Here is a 17,890-nt window from a genome sequence, read left to right as displayed (position 1 = left end):
CAGGACACGCTGGAGAGACTATGTCACCCAGCTTGCCTGGGAACGCCTCGGGATCCCCCGGTCAGAGCTAGATGAAGTGGCTGGGGAGAGGGATGTCTGGTAGAAAATGGATGGATGGATGAGGAACAGACTACTGAAAACGCGCTACTTAAAAACAATAATTTATTTTATTCCCCGACCACCTCACAAAAAGATAACTTCACTGGTGAACATACAGAAGCAACCATTGCACAACAGTTAATGAAACCGATACAATCTGCAAATATACGATATAGATATTTTTCACAGTTAAATCTTGACCTTATTCCAAGTGCCAGAATAAAGAAAAAAAAACAAGCAAGCACGATGTAACTACAAAATTTAATTGGGCTACATGAAGCTACTTGTGGGTTTTGGTTGCTACAGAACTAACACAGCCAAATCCAAAACAATTTGACACTCCATGAAATAAAAACAGTCTTTCCATCCCAAAGGAAAAACTGGGCTGAGGTCCGATAGAAAGTAGTAACAACACAACAGTAGTACGCAGTATTACATGAGTCAGTCATCACACAGAGTAATAATCTTTTTTTTGAACAAAGACAAAACATGCATTAATATTCATCGTGTGCCAGTATGAATTAGTGAAGAGAACCGGTCAAGACTGAAGAGCCAGCCTGGTCGCAATGTTGTTCAAGGCCAGAACAGCAATAAGTAGCCGCAGGAGCAGCATGTGGCTGAATGAAATTGCATGCCTGTTAAACAGAGGTGTCCAAACTACGGCCCAGGAGCCATGTCAGACCCGGTGTCTGTTTTTTTTAGCAGCACGCAAAATATATTGTGGCACCTTGACTTGTCAATATCCCAGGTGATGGGTTTTTCAAATTAAAAGCCATCGCGCGGTTAAAGAGCAGGATCCTCCGAGTTGGCATTTGGTACTGTGCCACAAGACGGTTTCACAAAATCCTGCCATCAGTTTTAAAAAACTTATTAGAATGCTGCGGATGAACCAAAATGGGCTTTAATTGGAGGTTTGTTGCATCCGGAATTTTTAAAAAATCGAGAGTATATGAGGCTAAATTGCCTTTTCTATGTTTTTGTGCAGGTATTTTGGCTTTATTATTTTTCTAATTAAATGTCTTGCAATAAAATATTTTAAATGGCATTTTTAAGGAAAAGACAAAAAATGTTTTGAGGGGACTGGAATGGATTAATTGCATTTCCATTCATTTCAATTGGAAAAGTTGATTTACAAGGACAAGAAGAGAACGAAGAACTTGACTTTTTGCCTCATCACCAGGCCCCAAAGTATCTAATAAATTTTCACACGCTGAAAGCGATGTTTTTCTTCTTTAAAGTATGAGACCAAGCTAAATCGTTGTAACTGGTTAATTCTGAAAACACCCATATCCAAGTTAGACGGGGTACACACGTATGCAACCAACACCATACCCGTTGTTTATTTTCACTTCCCCCTTGAAAATATTTTCTTCTCAAATTGAGTTTTGCAGGTTGTACGTCACAGTAATGGTGGAAACAACATGAAAAAAATATTTGGGTCTATTTTTTTTTTAATATGGCATTTAAACAGGGTTGTGTCGACTTTTTATATACACCGAATAATATATACTGCCCTTCTTTACCTGCAAGAGTGGGTTGTTTTTTTGCATTAAAAAAAAAAAATTAAGGTGCAACGTCAAATGGTGCTCTCATGTTTTCATTTTTCTGCATGCGGTCCATAGAAGAAAAGGTTTGGACACCCCCACCCCCGGCTCGTAACTCAAAAAGTGCAAGACAAAACCAAACAACATTCAAGCAGCCTTTTCAACGCGCACTCTTCAACTCCTCTTAACCTGCTCGCCCCCCCCCCCCCTCCTGTTTATTGACTGGCAGTGATCTTGTGGAGTCCTGGCCAGGCGAGGATGTAGTATCGAGGCAAGGTGCCTTCCATGAGCCTTTCCATCCACAAGCCCAAGCGGTCCAGCTTGTGGTGGATCTGGAGCGTGGACGTGCTGCGTGAGCGCGCCGATTTGCGCGGAGGGTGATCGTCACGAGACGCCGCCCTCGACCTCCTCCCCGATGCCGCCGCCGCTTCGTCCTCTGACGTTTTGCTATCTGGGTCTTCCCCGGTGTAGACGGGCTTAAACAGACAGAAGTACTTTTTGTGGCCGTTGAGTGCCAGCACGTAGCCGGTGTAGTCCATACTGGCGTTTGCCTCGTCGTCCTCGCTTGTGTAGACCTGAGCGGCGTCCTGTACGCTTTCTAGCAGCGTGCGCATCCACTCGCTGTGTTTGTCCGTATTCAGGAAGGAGAAATGCAGGGTCGGGCTCCTGGAACATTTCAACGAATCCAATTTCACGATCAGTTAGATGGCAAGACACCAGTCAGCGTTTCTACAAACTCACTTGTACAAACACAACATATTCCATTTCATCTCCCCCCGTTGCAAATGAGGTTGACTCAACAAACGGAGCGAAAAAAAATGAGCATCAACAGTACAATAGTATCGCATCACCTAAAGGTTCATAACTCGATGAGTCAAGTCAACAGTATTTATAGAGCACTTTCAAGCCATCGCTGCATACAAAGTGCTGTACATGGAGCAATTTAACATGCACAATAAACAGTAAGACAAATCGGTAATAAAGGCGGTAGAAAGCACCAAACAGTAAAACCAAGAACAAATCTAAGTCATGCTGAGTCGAATGCCAAAGAATACAAGTGAGTTTTGAGGAGGGTTTTGAAGATGGGCAGCGAGGAGGCTTGCCGAATGTTCAGCGGGAGGTCATTCCAGAGAGAGGGACCAGCAACAGAAAAGGCTCGATCCCCTCTGAGCCTCAGTTTAGTTCTTGGTACTTCTAATAATGTCTGGTCCACAGACCTGAGGCGCCGGGCAGGTGTGTAGGGGCGGATGAGCTCAGAGAGGTAAATTGGCGCGAGATTATTCAGAGATTTGAAAACAAAGAGGATCTTGAAAATAACTCTAAAATGAATGAGTCATTCCCATCCGGACTCAACCGGCACCTGCTGCACAGTGGCAAGTAAAACAGATGCAATCTTGAAATGCTTTTAAGTGTTGTGAAAGAATGACCCAATATGGCAAAATTAAGCTTGATGAATCATAGAGGGCTTGCACCCAATTGGTTTGTGTGTGGTTTGAAGTAAATCATCTGCTCGACGGTGTCATCAAGCGGTAAACTATGCGTTGACACGTTGCAGGCTTAACGGTGACTAAGCGGTATTGCAGTAGGATGTATAATGCAAATATGGAATGAGCAATAAACATCACGGACTAAGTAGAATGTTTTTTTAGCTTTAAACCAGGTCTTAGGCCTACAAATGAGACTTAGACAGAAAGAGGGAACGAAAGAAAGAAATGAGGACACAACCAATACATTGCCCAAGTCAACTTCTACCGCTGAAATACGACCGTTTGAACATACCCCGTGAAAGAGTAGACCTCTTTGGCAAACTTGCTGAGCAGAACGTTCTTCGAGGCATCAGCGAGCACAAGAACAATGTTCATGTGTCCTGGCCTCAGCCTCACCAGGTTGCTTATATAGGTGATGTCAGTCAACTCGGTCACCTCCACAAAGTTCTTCTTGGGAGGCCGACTAAAGACGGTCATCATAGTTAATGGGCATCTTGCGCTTGCTTTGAATATTAGTCAATCCGAAGGAATAAATATTACCTTGATGGACCGCCGCTCCCTGGCGATCCATTTTCTGTTTTCGTTCCATCTTTTACTTTTGTTTTGGGGGAGTTTTCGTCACTTGAGTCACTGGAGAAAATATATATATATTATATAGATATAGGTACAGTGAAACTCCTCTACAATGAAATCATATTTGCAGCAAGAATTTTTTCACAACAGGGGGTTTTTCACTGTAGCAAATTTGATCTCAGATGTAAACACATCACACACACACACACACACACACACACACACAAACGTATGTGTACACGCAAAAGTGGGAATGGTGTTAAGACATGAAGATTTTTTCACAGTAGGGGGTATTTTTGAGCATGTAGGTTTCGTTGCAGAGGAGTTTCACTGGGTATGATCCAAGGGAGTCTGAGGCACAAAGGTAAAGTAAATATTGAAGCGTAAACACGCTCACCTGAAGGCTTGGACGACCACAGTTCCAAAGAGGATGAATAAGGCAGAAAAGATGAGGGACAGCAAAGGCATCATCTCACGCCTGCAAATCACCAAAGTGTCATTTTCATTCTATTTATTTAATTTTATTCATCTGAAGAGCTGTAAACATTCTTTTTGCTGTCCCTTAAAAAGGGGGCGGAGTTCGGCCGCCAGGACCGCAGAAATGCGACGTGCAGTCACTGCCAGTGCACACAAAACGGTGCCACGCTACGCCAAAGCGTGCGCTACTACCCCTTGTAAATGTTTGTAAAAACTTCTACCCACCAGTTGTTGTGCAGAATGTCATCGATGACTTCGGAGAGGTAATCATAAATTGCATAGAGCCACTGGATAACAAACATCTACAGAGAGACAACATTAGTCAGTGCGTGGTTAATCAAGAGAAAAAAAATGCTTCAGACAAATTTCTAATTTCCAGGCTGATGCGGGCAGCCAAACTATTTGCCGGCCAAATAGCGTACGGATGCAAACTCGTTGTTGAGCTCGGGAAGCATGGCATCGTGGACCAGAATGGACGGGTCCTTCTGGAGACGCTCCAACTCCTCCACGAGGCGCCGCTTGTCTTCTTCACTGCCGTTCCACGGAGTCACTGGCTTGAAAAAGGCCTTCCCAGCAGCGTTGCGCCTCTCCAGGATTACCACCTGAAGGCACACACACACATCCATCCATTTCTGAACCGCTTAATCCTCACTAGGGTCGCGGGGGGTGCTGGAGCCTATCCCAGCCGTCTTCGGGCAGTAGGCAGGGGACACCCTGGATCAGTTGCCAGCCAATCGCAGGGCACACAGAGACGAACAACCATCCACGCTCACAATCACACCCAGGGACAATTTAGAGCGTCCAATCAGCCTGCCATGCATGTTTTTGGAATGTGTTAGGAAACCGGAGCACCCGGAGAAAACCCACGCAGGCCCGGGGAGAACATGCAAACTCCACACAGGGAGGCCGGAGCTGGAATCGAACCCGGTACCTCTGCACTGTGAAGCCGACGTGCTAACCACTGGACTACCGGGCCGCCCGCACACACACACACACACACACACACACATAAAAAAAGGGAAGCTGGGTAGTGTATCTGGATGGATGAATGAATGAGTGGGTGTGTCATGAAGCGGACTAGATGATGAATTCAGGGGGCGGCTGGCTCATCAGGTGTGCTTTTCTGTTTCGATTTATCTGCAAAAATTGACGGGTGGGTCATTTGGTGGCGGTTCTGGACGGGCGAGCGGATGGACGGATGCACCTGCGGTGGCGGCGGTGCCTTTGTGCCGTCCTTGCCGGTCATCAGGATGTTACAGAGCGGTTGCTGCAGTTGTTGGTAGACGTAAGCAAATCTCACAACTTCCTTGGTGTTGCTTGAGGCGAAAGACAGAAAGGCCCGGTTGCCCGAAGAAAAGCTCTCGTCGCTGCCTGTGATCAGCAGCACGCAGTATCTTGTCGGGACGAGAAACAGCAGCGCTGAAGCATATAATCGGTGATGCTTTGGAGGGCGCAGATAGACGGACGCCGGCTTACTTCCTTCGCCTGTGGAACTGCTTGACGGGGCACAGCTCGTCAAAGAGCTTCTGGTTCACCAGCCTCGGTGCCAGGAGAAATTTGTTGTTTGACATAAATTCGTCGATGAGCTGCTTTTTCATTCCTTTTGTCTGCCAGGAACAACGGCGGCTATATTTTACTATATTTTTATGATCACACACACAAAAAAAAAAGACTCCGCTTCTTTCTTTCAGCCGGCGCCTGATGCCAGAAACGCACCTGTAAGATGTCAGCTGGGTTATCCGTGTTCTCTTTGAAAACCAGCACGGTCGGGGCGTAGCTGTTGATATTGAACTGTCTCTGCAGATGGGCCGTCTCTGAAAGGCCCTGGTCCACATAGCCAAACTGCATGTAGTCCTTGTACGCAAACGCCGTCAGCTATGAAAAGCCACAGATGAAAACCAATGAAGACACCTGAGCTGCAAAAGTGATTGCGACGTCGGCCCCGGGCTCACTTTATAGAGTAAGGGAACGACAGGCACTTGGTCAAACAGGAGCACGTGTGGCTTGTTGACTTCATGCCAGCTGCTCAAGAATTGCTTGTCGTTCTTGTCGCTGACCTGAAAAAAAAATAAAATGATGCTTTGACATTTGCGCGGCCATCTGCATCCACATTGTTATCTACGAGTACGGTCAAAAAGTGAGATTCTTACCCAATCCACGAGTTTTTGGGGAAGAAGGTCTTCCACAAACTGCCTCAAATGCTCCTTTGCTACGGCGTAATGGAAGAACGTCACTTTGCCATTAATGACTCCGAGTATCGACGGCGTGCGATGAGCGCCGAGGTGATTGGCTAACCGTCTCTCATATCCAACATCCACCACGCCGATTCCGACACCTGCGCGGATGGAACATACACCCTTTTGGCTTTCACCATTTACTTCAAAATCTCCCGGCTGGCTGCTAAATAATAGTATGTCCATTCCAAACCTAGCATCTCCATTTCCTGCACCACCTCCTTCCACACAGGCTCGATGTGGATGCAATTGAAGCACCAGTCGGAGGTGATCTTGATCAGGTACGGTTTTCTGAAGCTGTCGGGCACCACATCGTTGACATACTGATTAAAGCGCAGCGAGTGCTTGCTGTCGGAAAACTCCCCCTGGTTCTTGCTGTGGAATGGGAAGTTGAAGAAGGACTCATCGAAGTTGAAGGTGTCGTGGCGGTGGCCGCTATAGCGACCGCTGCCATACGGCTGGGTGTCATCCGTCTGGCCGTAACGGTCGTAGTTGGCGCGTTTGTCCTCACTGGATAGAATCTAGATTGTGGGTAAAACGTGAGTATTTTCATTTGTTTCTGTCACAACTGGAAAACGTGTCAGGTATGGTATGATGCCTCTGAAAAACAAGTATAATGTGTTTTTAACAAAAAAAAAATCCCCATGAAAGTGTGATTACATTTCCTTGCCATTACTAGTTTCAGATATACTGTAAGCCCTAATACACAGGTGTCAAACTCAAGGCCCGGGGGCCAGATGTGGCTCGCCACATCATTTTATGTGGCCCGCGAAAGCAAATCAAACATGTCAATTTCCATGATGCTTGCTAAAATCTCAACCAAAATTTTAAATTCTCCTCTGTAATAAGACATATTGTACATACTGTAACAAAAATTAGTTTGACACTCCTGCCCCAATAAATGAAAATACACGATAGGGAGAAATGACATAAAAATGGTTTTGTTTACACATTTACATCCCCAACCCTCGCTTTAAACACATTTAAACTAATTCAAACCCACTTCCCAAACAAATTGTACATGTAGTTCAACACAAATAAGGCGCAAAGATAAAACTTATCAAAAATATTGTACAGTGTCTATGTACATGCCTTTAGGAGGCGGGGCCTGTGGGATGGTATGTGATGTCAATGAGTTTGCTTGTAAGTGTTTGGAAGCAAGCTGCGGTTGACAGCTACTTCTGTGCAAGTGTGCATCGGCAACTGTGGCTCTCCTTTTCCACGTGAAGATGCACTACAGTCAATATGTTATAAAAACGCATAAAAAAGACTGTGAAAGAACGACAGCAGCGACATGAATGATGAATGATATAGCAAGGGCATTTTGTAGATTGATCCCCCCTAACCCCTCTCTTCAATTTCACAATACTAACCTCGTATGATTTGGTAATCCTGATAAACATATCCTCAGCTCCCGGATTTTTGTTTTTGTCAGGATGCCTTGAAAAGAACATATTTATTACATAGATGTTAGCAAGTTTATGTCAGTTTTGTGTGTCGGACACTCACCATTCTCTAGCGAGACGCTTGTAAACTTTCTTAATCTCAACCTGGCTTGCACTTCGAGTGACGCCCAAGGTTTTGTATGGGTCCAGCTCCGGTCCAGCGTGGGTCACTCCGAGCTCCAGCACAGAGACCGCCACCATGACAGCCAATGGCAGAGACATCCTTAATTCTGCCATCGCTGTTATTTTAATAACATAAGAGCATCTGTCACCATCACATATTGCATCTCAGGATGTTCAAACTTAAACGTCGGGACATAGTCTTGACCGATAGTGCCAAACTTGTTTTGATTGCAAACCACATCGTAGGATCGCACAAGATACACTCACTGGGGCTGGTTCTGACAGTTGTAAATGTTAATTTTCTGATATCTAAGTAGCTTTCAACAGAAGTCGAGGAAAAATAATGGTACGAGGCCAAACAGTCGTTTGGCGCAAGTGCTCGGATTTAAAGATTAGTTTTTAAATTACATTGCAACATAACGGGGACATGAACCAACGAAAACACACAATTAGATACATTGGCCATCATCAGAATGGCAGCATGCAAGACAGCAACAGCAACAAACGTATCACCGTCCGTGTGCGCTGCTAGTATCGACTGTTAAATGTATAAGGGTATATTTTGATACTGAGAGTGTTTTAACGACGTTGCTACAAAAACTGTCCGTTTCGCTGAAAAGACAAATTCAGGCACCTCGAGCAGCTGCAGTCAACCGGCACTACAGCGCATTTTTATGACCGGTGTTGATGTTCGTCGGGTCTTGGTGGATGCTGGACGACGACAATCACAAGGTGTGTTTGGCAGCAGCTCCCACTCCCTCAGGGCATGATTACAACTACGAACTGGCGACAAATCGAAAGTACTGTTGGGAAGTTGAGTATTTCATCGAAACTGCGTTTGTATACGTGCGATCGGCTTTTCCAGTCGTCGCTCCCCGATCTTTAATATAAACGCAATGTGTTGCTTGCTGAGCGGTGACTTTCGTCAGTTCGGTGTGTGTGGAAAATCAAGCGCACTTTTTCCCCAATGTTTCGAGTTGACCAATCACAAACAAGAATGATGTAAACAAGGAAGTAATGCATGTAATCATAAATAGTATATACGAAAAAGACCTGTACTTTCCAATATGACGTTATTTTAAAATATTTTAGCGAAACGTCATATTATAATGAGATGTGCTGAAACGTAGTGTGTGTTTCGAAGCGTCAAATGCACTACAGAGACACCCGTTGTTCAAGGAGTAAGCCATTGCATCCAGTGTTTTTGATGTGCATACGAAATCTTATATGATGTCCAAAACTGCTGAGATTGACGAGGTAAACAAATTCTGCGAGAAGACAGATTTTTTAAAATTAAAAACAGGAACACCGATACACCAACTGAAGGCAGAAAACGCACCAACCACCGGATAATACGTAGTAGAAGATGGTGCCACCTTTTGGTGACGTCATTCACGAAACAATACGGAGACGAGGAAGTGGGACTTCTCATCGGTACAACACCTTGTCAAATCTCTCTATTCGTTGTTTTTTATTGCTTTCTTTAAGCACAGCTTTTACGATAGGCTTTTTGTGACTTAATGGAGAATGGAGGACCATCACAAGAAGATTCTTCAGCGCTACAGGATAAATATTGTCACGAGTTTGGACCCATCATGTCTCTATGACCGCCTGCTTCAGAAAGGGGTTTTTACTCAAGACATGATCGAGAAAATAAAGGTAGGATCGTACTGGGCATTGCAGTTGCCAAAATTTGAAGATAAACAGTGATTCTTCATTTTGGATGGTAGGGGTGGCGACGAACTGGTTGGACAGGTGGTCAGCACATCAGCATCACGGTTCTGAGGTTCTGGATTCGAATCTCGGCTCCAATTTTCTTGTGTTTGAATCTTCTGGTCCTGCATGCTCGTTTCCACTAACATTCCAAAACATGCATGTTGAGTCAAATGATGGCTCAAAGGTGTGAGTTGATTTGTCTGTGAGCCGCTGTGAACTTGAGTGGGCGAGCTCCACTTCAGCGCAAAAATTATTAACAGAAATCTTTCCAAGATGGCAACACCCCTGAATTATGAAAGCAGGATTAACCTCTTGCTAAATCATCCCAATAAAGGTTGATAAAAGACACAGAAAGTTAGGGCAGTATTGCTTTAGGAATGTTGTTTATCACCTTTTGTGAAATTGTGAACGATTCTCATGGATGTTTGGAAATGAAAACCAAAATGCCTTTTAAACCTAAAATCTACCAGAAGTAATCGTCCCATCCATCAATCCATTTTCTGACCTGCTTATCTTCATGAGAGTTGCGGGTGTGAGGGAGCCTGTCCCAGCTGTCTTCGGTCAGTAGGCTGGGTATACCCTGAACTGGTTGCCAGCCAATCGCAGGACACACACAGACGGAGAACCATTTGCGCTCACAATCACACTTAGAGGCAATTTGGAGTGCCCAATCAACCCGCCATGCATGTTTTTGGAATATGGGAGGAAACCGAAGTACCTGCAGGCTGGTGGAGAACAAGAAACACTCCAAACAGGAAGGCTGAAATCGAACCCTGCAAATCGGCACTGTGAGGCCGATGTGCGAACCAGTGGGCCACCATGCCGCCCAGGAAGTAATCATGGCCTTGTAAATCACCAAAATATAACTCGCCTAGATTTTATTGCAGCCATAAAACTCGTAATGACTCTCCTGTCAAAGGTCATAAATGAAGTGTGTCCCCTAAACTTCTCAGTGGCTCATATTGTAGTATGTGCCACGTGATTTACTGGTAACTAGTCCAGGGTGTACTCCACCTCTCGCCTAATGTCAGGCTACAGATCACCTTTAAAAATAACAATCACTAAAGAAAATGGATGAACGTCAGAACAAAAAAATGTTATCAATGTTTTATATTCTCAAGTTAGTCCATGTATTTTAACAGAGTTCAGGAACAAGACGGGACCAAGCCAGGCAACTGGCGCGAGATCTGCCGACCCGTGGAAGTCGGGCCTTTCCTCTCTTTCTGGAATGTCTTCAGGATTCAGAGCAGCACACTTTGGCAGAACTCCTCCAAAGTGGAGCACCTGCGGTTCACGGGTCAATGTCCAACCGCCTCATTCACCCTGTTGTCCGGACTCTTCCAGTTTGTAAGTACAAATTACTCTCAGGTACATTTAATGACTTTATGTTTATTCATGTTTATGGTCTGAGTACAATCACCTCATCTTTGTCGTGTCACAGGTTGTGCGCACATTGAGCATTTGTGAAGCTTTGGGACTGCAGTAAATAAAATCTATATTTGTTTAATAAATTGGAATTTTGACATGAAGCCTATGGCCATTGTGTTTCAAATTGTGTACATTTTTTGGCACACTCGACATTATGCCTAATACTGTACTTGTTCACGAGTCCGATGCAGGGGAAATCTGCTCTCTGCGCCAATCTATCAAATGCATGGAATGAGTTACAATTGAGGCATTCTGAACCTTGGATCCTTGGGATGCCAAAAAATTGTTTTATTGTGCAGCCTCTACAGTGGATTTCCGGACTCAATTAATGGCTCCCCCTGTACATCCAATACAGACTCCCGCACGTAAGTTACCTTATGTGTGTTGGCCCAGAAGTTTGGGTCATTGGCTTATTCACGAACATGAGCGCATGCTTCTGCCACAGCACCTGATTCGGATAACCTACAAGCTCAGATGCGGGTCAGAACGCGAATGCAAGGCAGGACACGGCGGGACAGCCTGCAGGTCAGGACCATTTGCTTGTTATGCACTTGTATAGAGTACGGGAGCTGTAATTGATCAATTTCCACGCCAGCTAGCACCGAATACTAACTTTTTTTTCCCCCACATCTACGCCAGAGCTACAAAATGGATGCCAGCCCATGCGGACACTGCCTCATTATCAACAACGTGGATTTTGAGCCACAGAGCGAGCTAAGTAACCGCACGGGGTCCAACATCGACTGCGACAGGCTGGAGAGGCGATTCAAAGCTCTCCGCTTTCTTGTCGAAGTGAGGACAAACCTTAAACAACGAGTAAGGATCCCTTTTTTTGCTCTTGCATGATGCTAAACTCACGGGTGGGATGCCTACAGTTCTCTCTACGTTACAGCGGATCAAACACGAGTTGTCGGATTTATCGAAGAAGGACCATTCGCCCCACGACTGCTGCGTGGTCATTATTCTGTCTCATGGGACGGAGGTAAGATAAGATATCCTTTATTCGTCCCACACTGGGGAGGATATAAAGGTAAGGTGCTTTTGTATTCCTAAGAAGGCTTTGGTTATGTTATGACGACTGTTTCAGTTTTCAGTCTGGCAGTAAATAAAGTGAAACTCCTCTACAACGAAACCCACATGGGTGAAAATACCCCCTAGTGTGAAAAACTTTTCATGCATGAAAGCCATTCCCACTTTTCTGCTCCCCCTACAATACAATACAATACATGCCGATTTATATACGACGAACAATCCCCCTGTTCGTTATACAAAATCTTTTTCTCTGCTCTTGCCTAGCAACGAAATTAACTACAACAAAACAAGCCTTCCGCAAAAGTCAAATCCAACCTCAGCATGCAACAGCGACCTCTACTGCTTCGTTAGGAAAAGGCAACAGCAACCACCACACTGCTTTACACATGTGCAGTAGTACAGGAAGTATTTGTTTCAGACGTAGCACGAATGTTGCATTGCTAAAATGGCGACAAAACAGACCTTTGCATACCAAGGAGTTAAGAAAAGAAAAGCTTTAACGCCTGGAGACAGGACAAAGGTAATAAAAATGAAAGATGGAGGAAGCAAAATAAAAGACATTATGCAAGAAATTGATGTAAGTGAAAGTCAATGCTGATCGTAAATTTCGCAATTTCTTTCCCTTTTTTTCTTTCTACACTGTATGAAGTGTCAAATAAGTGTATGCTCATACTTATGCACTCTTGGAGTAAAAAGAAAAAGTACACATTTGTGTGTGTGTTCGTGTTTACTTCTGAGATCAAATTTGCTACAGTGAAAACCCCCTGTTGTGAAAAATTTCTTGCTGCAAACATGATTTCGTTGTAGAGGAGTTTCACTCTACAGACAGTGTACCACTTGGGTGGTGCCCTTTTGCATTTAGTCACACCCAAATGAGTGCTATAAAGCACACTTTAATATGACTCTGTTGCAGGTGAGTCACAATCGCTTCCCCGGTGCTGTTTATGGAGTCGACGGCCAGTATGTTCCTGTGCAGCACATCACAAACTACCTCAACGGGAAGCACTGTCCCTCCCTGCAGGGGAAACCAAAGCTTTTCTTCATCCAGGCATGCGGAGGAGGTAACTGATTATAAATGTTGGCTCCTTGGACAGCATTGGTAGCAATATCAAAGATTTACGTCTGGCATTGAGGTGAAAGAGACAGAGGCTTTGAGGTGCCATCTGACGAGGTGGAACCGTCGAGTGGCGGAGCCGATGACCAGACAGACGCCATCCCCGCATCCTCCAGCAGCGACTCGCTGAGCACGTCTGATGAACCTGACGCCGGCGCCACACTGCCCACCCCGAGTGACATTCTCGTGTCCTACTCAACTTTTCCAGGTACACTCCATTGCCGAGTTCAGAGTGAGCGGAATATGTGTGTTGCCGTTCTGGTCCACCTGGTGGCGGCATTGCACCTCGAGTGCATTGATTTTTACCTCTACCATAGAGGTGATACATTGATCTCTACAGTATATTGGGGCGTTTATGAATAAGCAAGCTAAAAAAGTTCACACATAGCTCAAAATCCACACTATACAATTTTTTTGTCACACCACACAGGTTACGTGTCTTGGAGGGACCCTCAGTTGGGTTCCTGGTACATTGAAACGCTGGACCGCATTCTTGAGGAAAATGCTGCCACTGATGATTTAGTCACAATGTTAATGATGGTGAGCTTGTCTTCTCAATATAGGCAGAACCATCGTTCTGTTGAAATAAATAAAATCATTGTTCTATAATTTTTTACACACATATATGTTTTTATTGTTTGTTTCCAGGTTAACAATGAAGTCTCCCAGAACTCTGCAAAAGGCATTTATAAGCAAATGCCAGGTTCCTTTAACTTCCTTCGGAAACTTCTGTACTTTCAAACCTCAATGCTGGGACAAAATTCATCTGAACAAATGTAATTGTTACTTACTGTACATGCTAAAAACAAAAAAAAACCAATTACTTTGGATAACGCCGTGTATTTTCATTTAACATTTTGGAATTTTAAAAAGGACGGCACGGTGCTCGACTGGTCAGCACGTCTGCCCCACAGTGAAGAGGTCTTGGGTCCGTATCCGGCTCCGGCCTCGCCTATGTGGGTTTTCTCCGGGTACTTCGGTTTCCTCCCACATTCCAAAACCATGCATGGGAGGTTAATTGAACACTCTAAATTGTCCCTTGGTGTGAATGATTGTTTTTTATATAAATCAGCATGTATTGTATTGTATTGTATTTTTCTGTGTGCCGTGCGATTGGCTGGCATCTAGCTCAGGGTGTACCCTGGCAACTGCCCGAAGGCAGCTGGGATAGGCTCCAGCATGCCCGTGGCCCTTGTGAGGATATGCGGCTTAGAAAATGGCCGATGTAAAAAAAAAAAAAGAATTGGAATGATTGTAATTTGTACATGCAGTTTCTGTATGGTTTACAGTACTGTATTTCAACAGTAGATGGCAGTAATTCTTTGGGTCTTTCTCTAAATGTACATTAATTTTATTGAATTTGTACATTTTTGTCTCATTTTCTATTTCTTTTTAGATTTTTCTAATACTTTTTTAGACTGTGAGAAATTTTCAATCTAAAAATGTGGTTCGATGTCGTCTTAACATCCGTTCTTTTGAAGTGACATCTGCATGACAGTTTCACCATTCCCACAAAAACAAGTGCTTTTTCTGCAAACATTTTAATGGTTTACACCCAAACAGATGTGGAATGTTTTTGTTGCTGTCCTATTTGTTGTTATTTGTTTTTTGAAATAAAGGCTCTGAAATGGTAGACTGGTGGTTAAAATTATTCAATTTCTCCCATTAATTACAAACACAAAAATAAATTCAACTAAATCAATATCAAAATCTTCTTCATCGACCCTTCAAGCTCATGTCACCCCGGTTAACCATGCAACCAAAAAAAACACTCATAAAATCAAACTTGGACTACAGCCTTTGTGTTTGCTCTAATCTACTTACAGAAAATTCCCAAGTCCTCTCGCTTGCATTTAAAAAAAAAATCAGGTCAGACTGATCAAATCTGAATCTGTCATTCGTTTGTCTCTTATGCATGTCTTCTAAAAATAAATGATGAGCTCCATGGAGGATCCGGCGTCGATTCGGTTCACGGGACTCCTGGGTGAAACCATTTACTTCAAACACCTGCTAGCTTCTTACTGCTGGCTTTTAACGGCATTTGCCAGATAGAAACTCCTTAGTACGCCTTTTTTCAGAACGAACACGTTTACTCTGCAATTGCACACAAGTTATTCAACAATACAATTTTCTTGACAGTTCCACGTTTAACCATCTACAGAAAGAGCCTTCTTTATTCCCCATTATTGACATAACCAGTGAAATGATCAAAGAATTCATAATAACGTGGAACAACTTTCTAACGTAATTTCCCTTCAACTTAGCTTCAGTCAGGAAACTAATGATCAAACCTGTTTCAAGATTGAGTTGAGAAATCCACAAGGGGAGTGAAATGATAACTTTCTTCGATTGACATGTTTAAAAACATCAAAATTGCTTAATCTATCATACTTGTTTCGAATGATGGCCTTCCCTTCTTATGCAATGGACTATCCCATCTCAATGCATATGCAGAAATGAGTCAGAAGTCATTGAGAGTAAAATAAAGTGGCGGTATTCCTCTGGAAGCCGCCGAAAGGAAAATGAACCGTTTTTCATCAAAACTATGAAGCATATAGACATGGTTGGAGAATAATTAATTAGACAGTGGTCATGATTGTAGTTGTAATTTGCGATGGTGGAACTGCCTAACGCCTCTGACCGTGTGGGTCTTTGTAAAAGCAATCGACTGTGTACCTGATTTTGTGGCCAGTGAGTGTTCCTCGACTAAAATATCGTGTCTGTAACGCTTCAGTTCATCTTTTATCATGCCACAACTGCCAGTCATCAGGCTAAAGCTGTTACACAACGCACTGTTAGACATTTCCTTTGGTTTCTGTGCTACCTTACTGGCTACAGTCAATTAGCATGTGTTCTACTGTACACAGAATACAAGTTTCTCATCTAATCTTTTTCCAAGTTTTTCCAAGATGGCGCCCGAGTAGGCAGCCTTCGGCAAGTGCTCTTCAAGAGCCTTGCTTTTTTGTTCTTTTTTGTTCTTTTTTTGCTGTTTTTGTCTTTTGTTTTGTCACATGTTGTTTGTTGTTTCATTGTGTGGACCTGATATGGACTGTTTTCAGCGCTTTTTGGCCACGACATTCGTCAAAGGAGCAGTATCTGTGCTTGGTGGTTGCGCCTTCTCGGCAGCACGCCTGTACCAGCACAGATTTTGATTGGGAGGAATGTCGGCGCCATTGACTGTCGGTGCTGGATAGACCTGGGGCGCTTGTGTTTTTTGCGCCAGTAATGGGCAGCATTTTTCACAACCCCGATTTGTTCAGTGGCTATGTCAGCGCTGTTGGACAGTTGGCGTTGGTGCGGCTGGATGGATGGCCGCTGAAGTTGAGGATGAGGAGAGAGGAGCGTTGGCGAAGAGCGCCGATGCGTATTTGGAACCGTGAGTTGCCGCTTGGAATTGAAATGGATTTCCATGGGACAGGAGAAGTGAACCAATCTCTTTTTTCGTCAATGGATGCTACAGCTTCTTGTTGACTTTGAAACTTAGCTTGTAGCCGACGTGTGCTCATTTTGAGCATGACGTCTCTGATCCACTGGTTAAAGGACACTTTGATTCTCTCCTCTTTCATCTCAAACCGCTTCAAACAACAAAGCGTGTGACGGAAAAGTGGTTAGGACTGCACGACTGTCCGTGTTTTATGTTATGTGTTGTGTTTATTATTTTACTTTATGTTAACTGTTTTGTAAAGCGCTTTGTTACAGCTGCCGCTGTTGTGAAAGCGCTATATAAATCAGCATGTATTGTATTGTATTGTATTGTAATCTGACTTCTTGGACTGGAACTCCGAGAGAAGACAGTGTTCTGTTGATACTGACTACTACGGTATTCTGCACCATCTTTCCTCTTTTGCAACACAGCTCGGTTTTGGCAGTCCAACGAGTTCCTTCATCACGACTGACTGTCACAATGAATGTTTCAGCAAGATCACAGCAATGGGGAAAAACGTGTAATACTGGATACTTGCTATCATCAATGATGAAAATGAAGCTGGTGTTAAATTATGAACTAACAGTGGCTACTGAATTCTTTTCGAAAGGTGAGTTCATTTTTTGCTAAACACACTCAAGCATGCTTACCTCCAGACCTAATCAATCAATAAATCACCCAAATAGAACTCGCCTGGCAAAATGAAGTGCGCTAAAAGCTTTGAAAAAAATGAAATTCAAGAACTGAGGAGAAATTTAGTAAGTGACAACTATTAGTCTGAACAAGGTTACAATGCCATTCCTAAAGCTTTAAGACTCAAGCAAATGACATTGAGAGCCATTATCCACGAATGGTAAAATCACGGAACAGTGGTGAACCTTTCGCAAGACTGGATAGTTTTTACAGAACTTAGCCCAAGAGTTGTTTCCACAGTGTTGAAAAGGAAAACAAAGAACCACAGTTTTCCCTCACCTGTTTTACTGTAATTATTCAAAAGCACTGTTGAACAAAAGCAACATAGAGGCTCACGTTTTGAAAACCCTGGATTATTCTGTGTACTGACAAGACAAAAGCTGAACGTTGTGTAAGGTGTGTCTCATTACAACTGGCATGAATGCCCACAGCATTTCAAAAAAACAACATCATGCTAACAGTTAAACATGGGGGTTGTGTGTTGGACTAAGTCATGACTGC

The 17,890-nt window shown here is 43.7% G+C and overlaps 2 protein-coding genes and 1 long non-coding RNA gene across 4 annotated transcripts; 1 reads left to right on the top strand and 2 right to left on the bottom strand.

The window, feature by feature from the left end:
- Positions 1-148: 148 nt before the first annotated feature.
- On the bottom strand, positions 149-9,320 carry LOC127595671 (dnaJ homolog subfamily C member 16-like). Its single transcript, XM_052057354.1, has 15 exons — positions 8,617-9,320; positions 7,924-8,098; positions 7,788-7,854; positions 6,608-6,935; positions 6,331-6,515; positions 6,133-6,237; positions 5,897-6,055; positions 5,657-5,787; positions 5,385-5,574; positions 4,603-4,782; positions 4,406-4,482; positions 4,101-4,181; positions 3,671-3,760; positions 3,423-3,593; positions 149-2,309 (listed from the first exon to the last, which is right to left on the bottom strand). Exons 2-15 carry the CDS (start codon positions 8,094-8,096, stop codon positions 1,859-1,861), a joined length of 2,388 nt encoding a protein of 795 aa, XP_051913314.1. The 5' UTR covers positions 8,097-8,098; positions 8,617-9,320; the 3' UTR covers positions 149-1,858.
- An 88-nt stretch (positions 9,321-9,408) lies between these two features.
- Positions 9,409-14,332, top strand: casp9 (caspase 9, apoptosis-related cysteine peptidase). Of its 2 annotated transcripts, XM_052057371.1 has the most exons (11): positions 9,409-9,641; positions 10,841-11,045; positions 11,426-11,491; positions 11,572-11,651; positions 11,766-11,942; positions 12,019-12,108; positions 13,072-13,219; positions 13,292-13,480; positions 13,703-13,812; positions 13,921-14,048; positions 14,146-14,332. In XM_052057371.1, exons 1-11 carry the CDS (start codon positions 9,510-9,512, stop codon positions 14,288-14,290), a joined length of 1,470 nt encoding a protein of 489 aa, XP_051913331.1. In that variant the 5' UTR covers positions 9,409-9,509; the 3' UTR covers positions 14,291-14,332. The 2 variants fall into 2 exon arrangements, with proteins under 2 accessions (XP_051913331.1, XP_051913332.1); XM_052057372.1 differs by having other exon boundaries at positions 9,411-9,641; positions 13,921-14,292.
- A 33-nt stretch (positions 14,333-14,365) lies between these two features.
- Positions 14,366-17,633, bottom strand: LOC127595708 (uncharacterized). Its single transcript, XR_007961309.1, has 2 exons — positions 17,347-17,633; positions 14,366-15,252 (listed from the first exon to the last, which is right to left on the bottom strand). It is a non-coding gene; the product is annotated as an uncharacterized LOC127595708 (long non-coding RNA).
- Positions 17,634-17,890: the final 257 nt, after the last annotated feature.

The sequence above is a fragment of the Hippocampus zosterae genome, chromosome 2, assembly GCF_025434085.1.
Source record: "Hippocampus zosterae strain Florida chromosome 2, ASM2543408v3, whole genome shotgun sequence".
Classification (NCBI taxonomy): domain Eukaryota; kingdom Metazoa; phylum Chordata; class Actinopteri; order Syngnathiformes; family Syngnathidae; genus Hippocampus; species Hippocampus zosterae.
The sequence above is the reverse complement of the archived record's forward strand: the minus strand, read 5'-3'. Positions and strand labels throughout refer to the sequence as shown.

Excerpts from the sequence above, each read along its gene's own strand:
- LOC127595671 (XM_052057354.1), bottom strand. The coding sequence starts at position 8,096 with ATGGCAGAATTAAGGATGTCTCTGCCATTGGCTGTCATGGTGGCGGTC. Across the intron at positions 5,788-5,896 it reads ACCCAGCTGACATCTTACAG|ACAAAAGGAATGAAAAAGCA; the intron begins GTGCGTTTCTGG and ends TGTTCCTGGCAG. Across the intron at positions 4,182-4,405 it reads GACATTCTGCACAACAACTG|GCGTGAGATGATGCCTTTGC; the intron begins GTGGGTAGAAGT and ends GGTGATTTGCAG.
- casp9 (XM_052057371.1), top strand. The coding sequence starts at position 9,510 with ATGGAGGACCATCACAAGAAGATTCTTCAGCGCTACAGGATAAATATT. Across the intron at positions 9,642-10,840 it reads ACATGATCGAGAAAATAAAG|AGTTCAGGAACAAGACGGGA; the intron begins GTAGGATCGTAC and ends GTATTTTAACAG. Across the intron at positions 13,220-13,291 it reads CATCCAGGCATGCGGAGGAG|GTGAAAGAGACAGAGGCTTT; the intron begins GTAACTGATTAT and ends TCTGGCATTGAG.